The sequence below is a fragment of the Paroedura picta genome, chromosome 7, assembly GCF_049243985.1.
Source record: "Paroedura picta isolate Pp20150507F chromosome 7, Ppicta_v3.0, whole genome shotgun sequence".
NCBI classification, from domain to species: Eukaryota; Metazoa; Chordata; class Lepidosauria; order Squamata; family Gekkonidae; genus Paroedura; species Paroedura picta.
Window position 1 is genome coordinate 51,549,852 of NC_135375.1, and position 14,647 is coordinate 51,564,498.

At 40.8% G+C, this 14,647-nt stretch overlaps 1 protein-coding gene across 1 annotated transcript in view; it reads left to right on the plus strand.

The window, feature by feature from the left end:
- The window catches only part of KCNN2 (potassium calcium-activated channel subfamily N member 2), a 99,347-nt gene that overhangs the window by 40,536 nt on the left and 44,164 nt on the right, over positions 1-14,647 (plus strand). The window contains exon 4 of the mRNA XM_077344319.1: positions 13,187-13,328. Coding sequence (XP_077200434.1) covers positions 13,187-13,328 — 142 coding nt within the window. The remainder of the gene's footprint in view (positions 1-13,186; positions 13,329-14,647) is intronic.

The window sequence follows — 14,647 nt, forward strand, 5'->3', positions numbered from 1 at the left end:
AAATATCGTAGATTACGTGTAACTTCCGCAAGAATTACTGCAAAGGTGACTTTGCTCCCATCGTTCAGGCAAACAACAATCTGTTTCCACCTTTCCAGCCATTCTCAAGGCTGTCAGAGTGCAGCTGCTGAGACAGTCCCACCAAGCATGCTCTGACAGCCTTAAAGACAGCTGGAAAGATGGGACTAATCCCATGTTTCCAGCCACCCTCATGAGTAGAAAGAGTGTGATTGCTCACATTGTCTGAGCATCTGTTGCTCTGTTTGTCAAGGTTGACTGCAAAAGGTGGGCTGGGGGTGTGTCAAAAATGCATGTATTTATAATTAACTACATGTGGGCCCCATCTGCAGATTCCTAAATCCATTTATTGGGGCCACATGCAGGCTAAACAGGTTTTTCAGCAAACTTGGGATATTTCCCAGGTTTGCAGAAAAATATCTGAAAATTTAAAAAAATTAAGTTTTGGAGGTAGTAATGGGAAATCTACTTTAGGATTTTTATGAGGATAAATAGATGAAAAATGAAATGCAGTATACAACGTACATTATAAAAGTGCCATTGAAATAATAGTATAGTTTTGTGTCGAAAGGTCTGTTTCACTACAGGAACACATTTTTTTTTCATTTGCATCACATCTAAGGTCATTTCCACACATTAGTAAAATAGCATTATGCCAGCTGAATGGTGTAACACTAAATATAATCGCGCCTCCTGGCCCCTCCTCACCTCTTTGATACCTTGCTCTTCTTTCTTTGCCACCTTTTTGCGCTTCTCACCCTCCACAAGTGCTGCTGGAAATGGCGGAATAGAGCAACGTGGTTTATATGCAACTCTCTTCCGCTTGTCAATCAAGGCAGGCAGCCAATCCCCTTTCTTCATGCTTACAGGTTCTGCAATGCCCACTAATTTTTTTTTAATGCATACTTCTCCATTGCTATGCCTATGCATCTAATCATAGATACATAGCGCTTTTTGAACGCTACCCTTTATGGAATCACAACTCTTGATAATTTAAAAAATGAATCTCATTTTTTTGGGGGGGGGGATCTTTAAAGAGACATGCTTCTACATTGTTGGGGGGGAAATTATTTCTCGCATCGCCTTCATGCTTCTCCACCTATTTGTTGCTCCAGAATGTTAGGCATTTTTTAAAAGACATTCCCATCCCCGGGAACAAGGAGAAAGAGGTGGCTGCAAGGGCGAGACAAGGCAGGCGGCTTTAGCGTGTTTTAGCCTCCATAACTTCCCTCCACTGGTTGCCTGCTGGTTGCTCTCCATTAGCTAGTGCTACATAGGTTGGTATCCACTTTTTGGGATTCACCAACTAGCGCTTTAAAATGGAGGATGCAGCCAGCTAGTTACTGCCCAATTGCTGCATGTTGGTGACATCATATGGAGGGGCCGGAATATAACGACAACAAAAAGTAAGCATTTCACTACATTTAAAGGATGTGGAAATTTCCTAAGTTTCCATGGCAATATTACAAGTTCATTAAATTTATTAGTTAATATAGAACTAAATGCTGGCATTGATTGTTTATTCAGTGTGCAAAACCTCAACATTAACTCTGCTGCACCTTCTCAGCATGCCCAAGCACTAGGAACTCATTATCCATGTTAGTTCTTAAAGGCAATCATCCAGCTCTGAATTATATTTGCTTTCTAACGATGATCTCTGCTTCAATGCAGGCTGCCCAAGTTACCTTCCCTACTCTCTCTCCTGGTTGCATATTGGACAGGTCTGGTGGCTGCAAACCTGCTGACATAATTAATTTGTCACATCTGCTGATTATAAAGGGGTTTGTAACATGATTGCTTGGGAGTTTATGCAGGTACAAGAGTGCAACATACTGTGTATAGATATATATATTTTCTATATATAGATATAGAAAATATGGGCTTGTAATGAAAGAATTCATACATAAATAGTTAGGTGCTAAGCAATTGCAAAATATCTTGTACAGATGGAATAGGAAGAAAGACTCAGCAAAACATGATATAACTATTACTACTTTTCCTAACAACATGAAAGGAATTCAAAAATAAAATAACTACTGGCAAAAATAAAAGAAACTTCCACACATTTATTCCATTGACTAGAAAATTAGGGGCAGTATTTTAATGATAATTCCCATAGATGAACATAGTGATAGCCAATGATAAGACTGTAGATATGAATTTGTAAATATAGTGGAAAGTCACAAGAATCGTACACTGAAAACTCAAGTATCTACTGCCAGTGTTTATCTGGCTGGATGAATATGTTCAGAACCTCCAACCAGTGTTCATGATGCCCACCATTACCGTACTTATGTTCATGGTAGACACATAATTTTATGGTTTCAAAACACAGATGCTGATAAAGTGATTTTGGCAGCAGTTGCAAAAAATTGCAAAGTGATCTCTATTTCATAATTCAGTATGTGGCAGGGTTCAGTAGATGAATCAATTACACTAACCATAGAAAAATGAAAATGTAATGGACTTGATGCTGAAAAGTTCCAGCTATAATGATTTGGCCCAGTTACCTCTTGCCAGCTCCCAGAGCTGTTCTCTGGGGGGGGAAATATCATGGAAAAGAAGCCATATATTTTTAAATAGACAGTACAATAACACAACACCCAACATCCTGGCAACCCTCTTATAATTTCAGCCAGTAGTCCATAACAATTATGAGAGCTCTGTTGCCTGGGCATTGTTTTTAGAGTCAAGTCACTGTTAATGATCTTCAAGTAAAAAATGAAATAATATGAGCCTTTGAATCACTGTTTTTTGCTACGGGAAGTGTGGAAAGGTTAGACATTGCTCTGCAGGTATAGCTCTTGCATACAGGAGTATACTAGGAAGTTCAAATATCTCAGGGGCAAGCCAAGCAGAATGTCCCCTGATCTCCTATGGAGAAAGTAATGATTAAACCAGGGTGTAAACTGCATGGAGCTTTTATTCCAACCCCAGATCGATTCAGTCCCTGCCCTCTACACAGAATGCGATTTCCGTTTGGATTTAAGGTGATTTAAAATTCCCTTCTGCAGCAAGAAGGATTGATCCGGAGTGACCCTACCTTTATTGTGTGATATCTTAGAGTGCTTTTAACCCTGAATATATTATAAAATCGCATTGTTTTGAATTGGGGCTCTCCTCCGTGGTAGAGGACCCATGATTGGCCACAGGTGGTCATGTGACAAATTTGCCTTAAAGGAGAAGCCCCTAATTTCTCTCCACCCCCCCTCCAAGAAAAGAAAGAGGCTCCCTGCTTGGCTCCTCTCCCCCACCCTTCAAGCAAAGAAAGAAAGAGGCTTGGCTCTCCCCCCCCCTTCTGAACTACCCTAACCACATGCAGAAGACTTTCCTGTTTCAATGGGAAGGTGGGGGGAAGAGGAAGATCTGAGTTCAAAGTGATCTGAATTCAACAGGATTGACAATGGAATAAACAAAGTAAGTGCAGACTCTGCCCAACTCTCATGCTGGTGTTGTGTCACTGGTCAGATCTATGCAGAGTGGTCCTTGCAATGCTATCAGGGCTACTGGGGTTTGGGTCTGCATGCTGCCAATGACCCTTCAGGACAGTGGTCCACTGGGATCTTTCCCAGTAAGCTGGTGGCCAGTCTGCCTTTGGCCGTATTGTTGCGGGGGATGAAAAGAAGAAGCAACACACTAGCAGAGTAGCGGTAGAACTGGCGTTCTGTGCAATCCTTTGCACAGTTTCTCCTATCTAATCCTGTTGATTTCTACACTATTAGAATAGTACTGCCATGATCAGGATTCACTGTAGTGAGATGTATGGAAGCAACACTCTAGAATACTTTAGAATAGAAGCGTATTTGATGCACTCTAATATGAGAGCTTGAATTGCCTGACTGATTTCAGGCATCATCATACCTGGGGCTTACGTGGACCTCCCAACTCTCCCATAACAATGGCACAAGGGTGGGTTGCAAGAGGTGACATGGGTCCTGTGTGATGGCACTCTCTTGGTCCAAACCTTCTTTGTGGTGGCCCTGCTGTGGTCCCAGCCTTCCTTGCAGTGCAGAGACCTCTCGTCACCCATCTGCCTCACCTTGCTGTCTCGCCCTTCCTGCTCTGTGGGAGTGGGGCCATAAGGCTGAAGGGCAACAAGGCTCCTACATGCTGGCCACGCAACATGCCCAAGCCTCCTAGCCGGTCCCTGGCCTCCACCCAAGCTCACCACCTGGCCCTCCACGCTCTTCACCCTCTTGTCCTTCTACAATCTGTTTTTAAAAAGGCCTTTTCAACTAATAATCATAATTATAATCATAATAAATGTTCAGACAAGGCACCTTCCATGAGCATTGGTTCAAGGGCTTTGAACCAGCCCAAATGTATTAATTTTATTTACTATATTTATATAATTCAGTTTGTCCTGAATTTTGGCTCATGAGCCAGTTCATGCCCATTTCTAAATGAATGCTATATACTAGTTATACTAGTACATAGATTACGTGGTAGTCCTAAGAATTACATCCTTCTAAGTCCATTGTCTTCAAAGACCTTAGAAGAGTGTGATTCTACTTAGTAGGACACTGCAAATAAAGCTTCCTTGCAGGCAGCATACAGTGCTGATATCCTATATGATGATCTTGCATAGTTTAGGGTTGCCTGGCAACCAGTAGAAGACTGGGACAAGAATATTGGGGGGAGTGTATGTGATCTTGGAAAAGCCTTGACATCATGCCTCTCTAGGAATCACTTGATTGCCACTTCTTGATTTCTCCTGAAAGTGATGTTATGGCATCCATCTGGTGGACTTTTATTTCATCCCACTCCTGTTCCAGAGCAGAGGTCTGGCAACCCTGGCTTCATAAAATAGGGTGAGGATAGTGTTGGTTTTTTTAAAGGAAAAATGCACATATAGGTTTGACATTATATGAACTGATTTCTGCTTGATCTTCAGCAATTCTGTACATGGGACATTTTTACACACAGAAATGCATGGTAACTCCGAAGCATAAATTGTTTCATGTCCATAAAAATCCCCAAATACATTTTTGTCATGTTAAAGATCTTTGAAGTTTGTGCTAGAATTTCTTTAACACATCCCCATTATATGTCAATGTCAACTACTTTTGTCAGGTTTGTTGTATCTTTCATATTTATATCATGAGGCAGATTTGAGTTTGGCTTGAGTTTATTGTATTACTAGCTGAAAAGCCCATTGTACAAAAAATGTAACAGACTCTAGCCTCCCCTCCTAAGCAGGCAGCTCTGCTGAGGCCTGGTGAAACAGCAGCAGAGATGCTTGGGGCAGCGGTGAGTTCTGGCAGAGACTCCCTGACTGGGGCTTACGTCACACTCTTCCTACCCACTGACTGACCTACCTTTTATCCATGTTTCAGCTTCAGGTATATATATTTTATATATTTACTTCATTTATGCAACATTTCTCTTCACTCCTACATTTATCTTCATAACAATTCTGTGAGGTGGTTTAGGAATAGTGTGTCTATGGCAGAGTGTATGGTTGGCAGGAGATGGGGAGTGGACTTACCAGGAGTAGGGAGTCTTACCCAATGTTCCAATGACATGCCCATTTGACTTACAAAGTGACCTGTAAGTGATGTAGGCATGTCAGAGACATTGGGGCAACACTAGTTTTTGGGCAAAACTCTATGGTAGAAGCTAATTGTACCATACAGCTTTTGCTCAAATGCCAGTGTTATCCTGACGTTAGCATGCAGCTAATTCTGGGTCAATTATGGTAAAAATGGCTTCAATCATAGAATATTTGCCAAATACCAGAGTGTCCTTTTCTGGTGGCATGGTGATGTAATTTCGGGTGCATGTTGCTTGAAATGCTAGGCCCTTCAGCTGCCAGTAAGTCTATCCCACCTCTCACTTGTTGCAGGGAAGCACCTAACAACCTTGGAGAAAAATTATAACCTACTACACATGAATATTAAGTGAAAAGATGCAAAGCTGCAGATGCAGACAAGCTTTGCTGTTTTTTGGAAAAAAGCTGGAGCAAATCCTAGAATGAATAGTGTCAGGTGAACAGATGTTTTTAAAGGTTGCCATCTGCCTGGAGAAAAAAAATGTCCTGTCTCTTTAGCAGAGGCATAATGGGGTGTTATTTGCACGGTGATATTACCTGCATTCATGCCACCAAAACTCTACTCTTTCCTACATATTAAGCCTCTTTTAAATGGGCAGGATATTTTTCTCCAAACTTGTTTTCAGGTGATTACCAGGAGATGCAAAACAACTGGTTAATAACACATGAGTAAATGTGATCAAATTGCATAATTAGTAAACAATTTGCATTTTATACAAATCAGGCTACTCCCTCCCTCCTCTGCCATACTTCTGTATTGCAGCTCTGCTTCCTGCCATTATTCTGATCTCTGATAACTATGCAATTGTAATTTATTTTTCTTAAAATGCTGGGAACATCCAATCACAGAACTCTTGGTTAAGGTGCCCAGATTTCTAAAGAGGACACCATTGACCAGTGGGGAGGGGGGAGGTTCTATATGGAGCAACAAAATTTCTCATAGAACACAAAAATAGTATTGTAATTTTTTAAAATTTTAACAATTAACAATTAAGTTCAATTAACAAATATAAAACATTTAAAAACTTATTTTATTCTTTGGCACATTTCTCACTCAAGTGATTTTTTTTTTGTAGATTGCTGTCATTGCTTAAAAGGTGCTTTGTGAGATGAGGGGCAGCGATAATATGACAGTTATGGTGATAGACAGGGTAGATGGCATCCCAAAGACTAGCACAGCATGGGAAAGATACACTTCGCTGTGTAGAGAGCATAGTTTACAATCCAAAGGAAAAACATGCCACCTCTTTGATGTGTTAACATCCCTCAGTTGACTGTCCTGCTTCTGGCAAGCTTGAACTCTGGCTCCTAGCGCCCAGATTGGCCAATGCCCTATCAGTCCATGTAGGAGGGGGATCTAAAAAGGGGAGCTGTTCCTTTGTTTGGGGTTCAGAGAGACAGACAGACAAAAAAGAAAGTTCAGTGTGAATGATGAAGGAGGATGGTGCTTGTAAATACAGTCCTGGGGAGAGGTTCACTATGCAACAGTAAGCCTCCCTCTGAGGCTGCACCAGATGTTGAAGGATTGTAAGTTAACTAACCAGTGACCTTCCTTCCATTTCTTTTTATTTTGCTTAGCCGTACCTGGAACTATGTGCCCATTAGTTCCAATGAGTTCATGTCTTGTAGTTACTACAGTTATTCAGCTGAGGAGCCTTGCACATTCCTTACCCCTGGGCTTGGCTGCTTGACAGCACTATTGTAAGATCCCTCTTGGGTATAAGATCCCCTTCTGGTTAGTGCCAGGTGAGAGGGGTAGTTAACTCAGGGGCACATATAAGTTGGTCTTGCAATAAGCATTTCTATGCCCTTGTTCTTTGATGCAGACTAAAATTCAAGGAATATCAATCAAAAAGCCTGTAGTCAGCATTAGGACTAATAATAGAATTGTTTTTACTGAAAACTATTAAAGGATGCCATAATTAAAATGAAGTGTACTTCCCTATTTTGAAATATATGTGCTGAAAGGGAGCGATTACCCTGGGAAGGGGAAATTAACTGTAAAAAGGGCTTGAGATAGATATAAGGCAGGGTAGATCTCAGGAGGAGAACCCCAGCATATGCACACACACACACACACACATACACAAAGCAATAAGCAGGCACACTTAGAAAAGGCACCAGGGAGAAAATTGGGAAGGTTAGGCCATGAGCTCCAAAGAGAAGGCAGCCAGGGAAGAATTTAGTGTGGTGGCTGAGAAGACAAAGCCCGCCCCCCCTTTTCCGGCTCACCTTGTTTGCTTGCTTGCCCCGCCTGCTGACACCCCCCAGATCGCCTCGCTTGCGTGCTGCCATGCACTTTCCCTTCCCTTGCAGGTCCCGCCTGTGAAGAAGGCGAAGTCCAGGCAGGCGTGGTATGTTGCATGGGTGCAGCACTTGAGCTTGGCAAAGGCCGGGTGGCCATCCTGGGCAGAGCCATGCCAAGTGCTCACTTTGCAGCTCGGCACGGGATTTTCTAAGTACGTGGGACTATTTTGCCAAAGGCGGGACAGTCCCGTGAAAAGCAGCACTAATGGTCACCTTACTCTTGGTGTCTCAGTAAATTTAGCTCAAGACTTCAATGGACTTAGAAGGGCATGTCTGAATAAGACTGAACTGTAAATCCTCTTGCTATAGAAAAATAAGCATAATAATACAGGACATTACACCATAAAGAGGAGTCTGTGCTTCTGTATGCATCCCACAGAAAAATCATTGCTTTTGTGTCCTCTGCTATGTTAATAATATGACATGAGATCAAACCATAGCATGAAAAAGCCCTGGAAGACTTACCTGCCAGGGCCATTGCCGTGGCGGGAACAAGCATGGCAAGGACACTGGGGCTGGGAAGGAAACTCCCTTTCCCAGCTGCCCCGGGAAATCGCGCTTGCGTGTGATTTGGAGGGGGTGGGGGCTGTGTGGCCGGCTATTTAAGGAGTGGCCCGTTGTTGCTCGGCCTCTTCCTGCTCATTGCCACTGAAAACTTTCCTGGTATATAGACTGAATTGTAACATATAGAACTGCAGTTTGTATTTGTGGTTGATGATTCTGTACATTTCTTTTGTGCCTATTGCAGCCCAGGCTCCGAGAAAGTGTTCAGTTCTAATAACTGTAGACTTCAAATGACATCTTATATAAAATGATTATGGCAATCATGGTTAGTTACAGGCGATAATATCTGCATGGTGAAAAAGACAGAACCCAACTGCTTTCTTGCCATGCAAAGATTCTCACCTACCAGGGAGCTTATGCAACATTTCCAAGAATTGGACATCAGTGACTTTTATACTCAGGGTACCAGATCTAAAGTCCTTTCACTGTGGCTTTCAAAACAATAAAAGATTTGTGTTTAGTGAGATTTACATCAGATTAGTTACATTTGTTCTTTTTCATTTTAAAACAGGATAAATTAAAAGCGAAGAATAAAATTATCAGTGTATTTAGGAAAAAAAGGAAAGAATAAGCCACATAATACTACTTTCGACTAGGGATGAAAGAAAGAAAATGTACTTTTAAATAGTATGTCTGACAGCTAGCTTTCCACTCATCAGATTGACAAGCTTCAGATTTAGAAGGTTGTGTATTTTTTAGCTATTATCAGTCTAACTGTATAATGTTTAAATAGCCTATACTTTGCTTTAATTGGGTTGGTTTATTAGAAGAAGAAGAAGAAGAAGAAGAAGAAGAAGAAGAAGAAGAAGAAGAAGAAGAAGAAGAAGAAGAAGAAGAAGAAGAAGAAGAAGAAGACGACGACGACGACGACGACGACGACAGCCCTCTTTAAGTATTTGAAAGATTGTCACTTGGAGGAGGGCAGGATGCTGTCTCCGTTGGCTGCAGAGGAAAGGACGCACAGTAATGTGTTTAAACTACAAGTACAATGATATAGGCTAGATATCAGGAAAAAAATGTTCACAGTCAGAGTAGTCCAGCAGTGGAATAGGCTGCCTAAGGAGGTGGTGAGCTCCCCCTCCCTGGCAGTCTTCAAGCAAAGGTTGGATACACACTTTTCTTGGATGCTTTAGGATGCTTAGGGCTGATCCTGCGTTGAGCAGGGGGTTGGACTAGATAGCCTGTATGGCCCCTTCCAACTCTATGATTCTATGATTCGAAGAAGAAGAAGAAGAAGTGTTGGTTCTTATATGCTGCTTTTCTCTACCTGAAGGAGTCTCAAAGCAGCTTATAGTCGCCTTCCCTTTCCTCTCCCCACAACAGACACCCAGTGAGGTGGGTGAGGCTGAGAGAGCCCTGATATCAGTGTTCAGCCAGAGCAGCTTAATCAGTGCTGTGGCAAGCCCAAGGCCACCTAGCTTGCTGCATGTGGGGGAGTGCAGAATCAAACCTGACTCACCAGATTAAAAGTCCACACTCCTAACCACTACACCAAACTGGCTCCTGAAAATCTTTTCCTCCTGGATTAAACTGAAACAGGCAGGTCTACACAAACTATTAAGTATTTGTTCACTGCATGGCATATTACGTAGCCTGGAGATCCTCAGATTGTCAGGCTGCCAAGCAAGAGACATCTGGAGGTGGTTGGCCATTGCTTGCCCCCCACATGACCCTAGTATTCCTTGGAGATCACCCATTCCAAGTGCTAGCCAGGGCTGACTCTGTAACATTTAATTCTTTTTATTTGTTGGTGTTTATGAATGTGAAACAGCTGTCAGGGTGGGACTGATGGGTAGCAATTGGGTTCAGATAGCAGGCAGCAATCGTATTACTCAGTACAGATACTACAGTGAACAAAAATAATGTTGCAAGTCAGAGTATTCATTTGAGCCATATTAGGAAAGGATCACTTCAGCTATCATTTCTTCTACGAACCTAGGACAGCAAAGGAACCTGAACTTTTTGCCTTGCAAAATTTAAATCATGAGGACTTTTATGAGCAAGTCCATCCTTACTGAAGCCAATGGCTGAACACCTGCTAATTTCACTGTGAGGAACTGAATCTTTTTGGATTTCAGTTACGTAACCAAGTAATAGAATTGTGTTAAGCGTTAACTGCTCCCGTGGAATTTCCTCTCCCACACAATCCATTTCAGTAGGGACATCCTGTTTTTCAGAGGCTTGTTTGTCATGGGGGAAATCCCACCTGTAAACCATCCAGATTTAAAACAATAACTCCTGATTTATTAAAATTTTTGTGCAGTATTTTTATGCACAGTTATCCACCTTTGGCCCTGATTGAGCAATACAAGCAAGGCTAAACAATATTTTATACATTTTAGCTATAAATGTATCTTAGGACTATAATTGTTAGTTGCATAGCTACCTTTTACTGGCAAACTATTTTTTTAAATGCATTGGTTAACTTTTTTTCTTCTTAACTTTCTTTCTTGCTTGATGTGACAAGCAAATTAGGCTTTGGTTAATTTCTTTTCTGAGCCAGCTATATATGCAGTGAGGACCCGATTTTCATTAGTCTCAACTGCTCACATATTTTAACATGGTTTCTTCCACTGTGCTGGCAATTTTTTAAAATGTATTTTTGGTGCTAAAGGATGATAGGGAAACAGCAGAACACAGTTTGCATCTATTGCATCTATTGACACCTTTAAGACCAACAAAGTTTGCTCAAAGTATAAGCTTTTGTGGGTTATCCAGTGGCACCATTGCCTCCATGGCTGGTTTTCTGTTACCAATGTATTTGAATAATTTTTATTGTTGCTCATTATGTTTTTTACAATAAGTTCCTCATAACCTCCTTTTGCCTGTCTGATCATTGACTTGTACTTTATTTGCCAAAGTCTGTGCTAACTTTCATTTACCTCATTTGGACTAGCCTTCCAGCACTTCAGGGTATCTTCTTACCTTTTACTTCTTCTGTTACTTTGTTCATTAACTATGCAAGCTGGTAAAATACATATTTGTACCTTTCTTAACCTGTGGCATACATTTTACCTGAGCTTCTAGGATTGTCTTTTTAAATAGTCTACAAGCTACTAGGGGGAAGCCCAGGACCAACACAACCACATTTATCATGTTAAAATATGTGAACTGTTAAGACTAAAGAAATTCCTGCCCTCAGTGCACATCTAGCTGGCTCAGAAAAGAAACTAACCAAGTTAATTGGCCATCATTGGCTCCATGGTACAATCATTGAGACTTCAGGAAGAATTGGACCGTCCCGGCCTGGCTCCTCTCCACCCGTGCCTGAGTACAGTGTCCCAGAAGGGGAAAAGTGCCCCAGGTGGCTCTGCCACACTACACAGTGTGGCCGAGCCCTCTGGGGCATTTCATATTTTTGAGAACATGGTATTGCATTGGCTCATAATACCTCAGTCTTAAATATTTTTAAAGGTGCATGCTGCTCCACAGTGCAGCAGAAATGTGCTGCTCTGGGAGGAGCACAAATCTGGGGTGGCTGGGGTGCAGTGGGCTGAATGCTCCCTGTGTGGTAGCAGGAACAGGTAGGGCAAACACCAGGCAGCAGCCCAGCGCAGCATCCTCCATGCTTTTTCTGACATACATGGAAATACAGTCTTGATGTAGAATTAGGCAAAAGCTGAGAATGGTGGCCTCAGATAATACATATTTTAGAAGGTGGGCTCCAAAACAGATGCTTTAGAAACACTAGTTGGTGTTACACCAAACAGATTTTTCTTTGCCACCCAGCAAGCCTTTAGATTTTGATCTTATACAAGAGAGCATTTCACACAATATATTGACCACTGAGGAAGACCTCTCTGGGTCGAAATGCATTTGGTCTATTCTGTCATGTGCTGTTAGAGATGTGTTGTTTTTACTTTGTTTTTAATATATTATTGGTGCCCTTTGTTTAATAAATATTTGTAATGATTTTTTAATATCGTTTTGCAGCTCAACTTTTGGGTTCCCGACTTCTGTTCATGTTGGGTTTCGGTTCCCTTTTTGGTTGTGCGCAATCATTGAGACTATCTGGAAACCCAATCTCTAATAAAAATAATATAAATAAATTATTTTCTCCCCACCTCTGTCTTTGGGCGTACTTTTGGGGACAATGGGAAATGTAGTCCAGGTTGTCTGAGGCATGGCGGGAGATTATGATGCTTCCCAGAGCAGAAGTGGGTTTTTTTTTTTTTGTGAGGAAACGTTTGAATCTAACCATTCATACAGGAATATTGGGTAATTTATATAATTTATATATGTCCAGAACTGCATTCATTAATTGTGCTCTAAGAGTTGCCAGATGTGAAAAGTGTTTTTCTTTTATATTTAAGAGATTGCTGTTTTTCACTTATATTAATACCAATAGCAGTGTAGTGCAAATGTTCTTTGTCAACTTCGCAGTCTATCTGCCCATTGTATTCTTCATGGCCTAAATGATGGCATGAATTTTGTTTCAAATTAATTGGTAAAACTATACAAATTATAGGTGAAGCTGAAATTAATTTGATAGAGGTGAATTCTCAGTTTTATATATTTCTTTGTAATGCAAAGTCCAGTTTTCACACTTCTCTTAATAGATAAACAATATTGCCAGTTTTGACAGCAAAAACCATATATTTGACAGACAGATTTCTGCAGAGATGCACACATAATAGGACTCAAGAACCCCACCGCTGGATGTACCTGTAAGCATTATGTTCAAGTATATAGGGGTAAAGATGCTAAGAAAAGCACTGCTGATAAAGTAATTATATATTTTTTCAGGTATCATGATCAACAGGATGTTACTAGCAACTTCCTTGGAGCAATGTGGTTGATTTCAATAACTTTTCTTTCAATTGGATATGGTGATATGGTACCTAATACATACTGTGGGAAGGGAGTCTGCTTGCTTACTGGAATAATGGTGAGTGATCCTGGTTTTTAATTCAATTGAATTAATAGTTTTAATTGCCATGTTTCCTGTGAGTTTATTCAAGTCATTATCAGAATGTTGTGTGAATGAATCCTGTATTATTGATATAAATATTGTTAATGAAATTTTATTGTAGTTGTATGTTGCATGGGTAGAAATGTAACATGGCAATATTAAGCAAAGTTATACTCTTTTAAGCCCATTGAAGTTAATGTGGCTTAGAAGGTTGCAAGTGTTTAGGATTGCACTGTAAGCTTCCTATCATGTAACTACATATATTTACCTCTGAAGGAAATTGGAGTGCTGTTACTAAACCCAGACAAACTCAGTAAAATGGGATGCATTCTCATCATCGAATAACTGCCTTCCATATCACGTACTGGAGTACTGTACTTGTGTTTCCTGAGGTGGTAGTGATGGTTGTCATTTTGTTTGGGTAAAAATGCTATTTAAATATGATGCCTCTAGTTCCTAGATTTGTTTCTCCAAGACTTAGTCATCTTACAGCTGCTAGAGTGGCTTCCTTCTCCATGTTACTCTGTTAATACACTATTGTTGTTGCTTACTTAGTATGTGCAGCAACAGACAGTAACTTCATGTAAATCTATATTTTCGATTATTGTTGTATAGTAAAATAAGATGCATATCCTAATATTTAGCATTTATATAATACTTTCAAGTGTTCAAAGTGTCTCACATACATTGTCTTATTACAGTCCTTACATAGAGTTGCCAGTTATGTCCTGTCCCTTTATGCATGTGTGTGCCATCAAGTCACCACCAACTTATAGCTACCCCAACAAGAGGATTTCCATTAAGTCTCTGTTTCAGAGACAGGGCATTTTTTTCCTGGCCCATTGGCAACCATACCCTTACAATACCTTGTAAAAAAGGTGAGTTTCACTATCCCCATTTTGGAATGGCTTGTTCAGTTAATGGCAGAGACGTGATTTGAACCAAGGACTTTCCCATTCATCCTTTAGTTTCTTAGCCACAGTGTTAAACTTGCTGTATTAGTTTTATCGGAATAAATGGAAATGTGTCTTTACATCCGTAACCTTCCATTATGGGGCCATAGCGCTGGAGGCAGAACATACTTTGCATGCATAGCACATGCATTCTATCTCTTAAAATTATAGTTAAAAGGATGTCATGGGAAGGTCGAAGACTCTGGAAAGAACTGCTGCTTGATGGAGCAGACAGCACTGGATGGTAGATGGTATAGGTCAGGTTCATAAGGCATCTATCACCACAATCGTTATGATACTTACCCTCATCAATCCTTTCTAAAAAGTATTAGGTAAGAACTT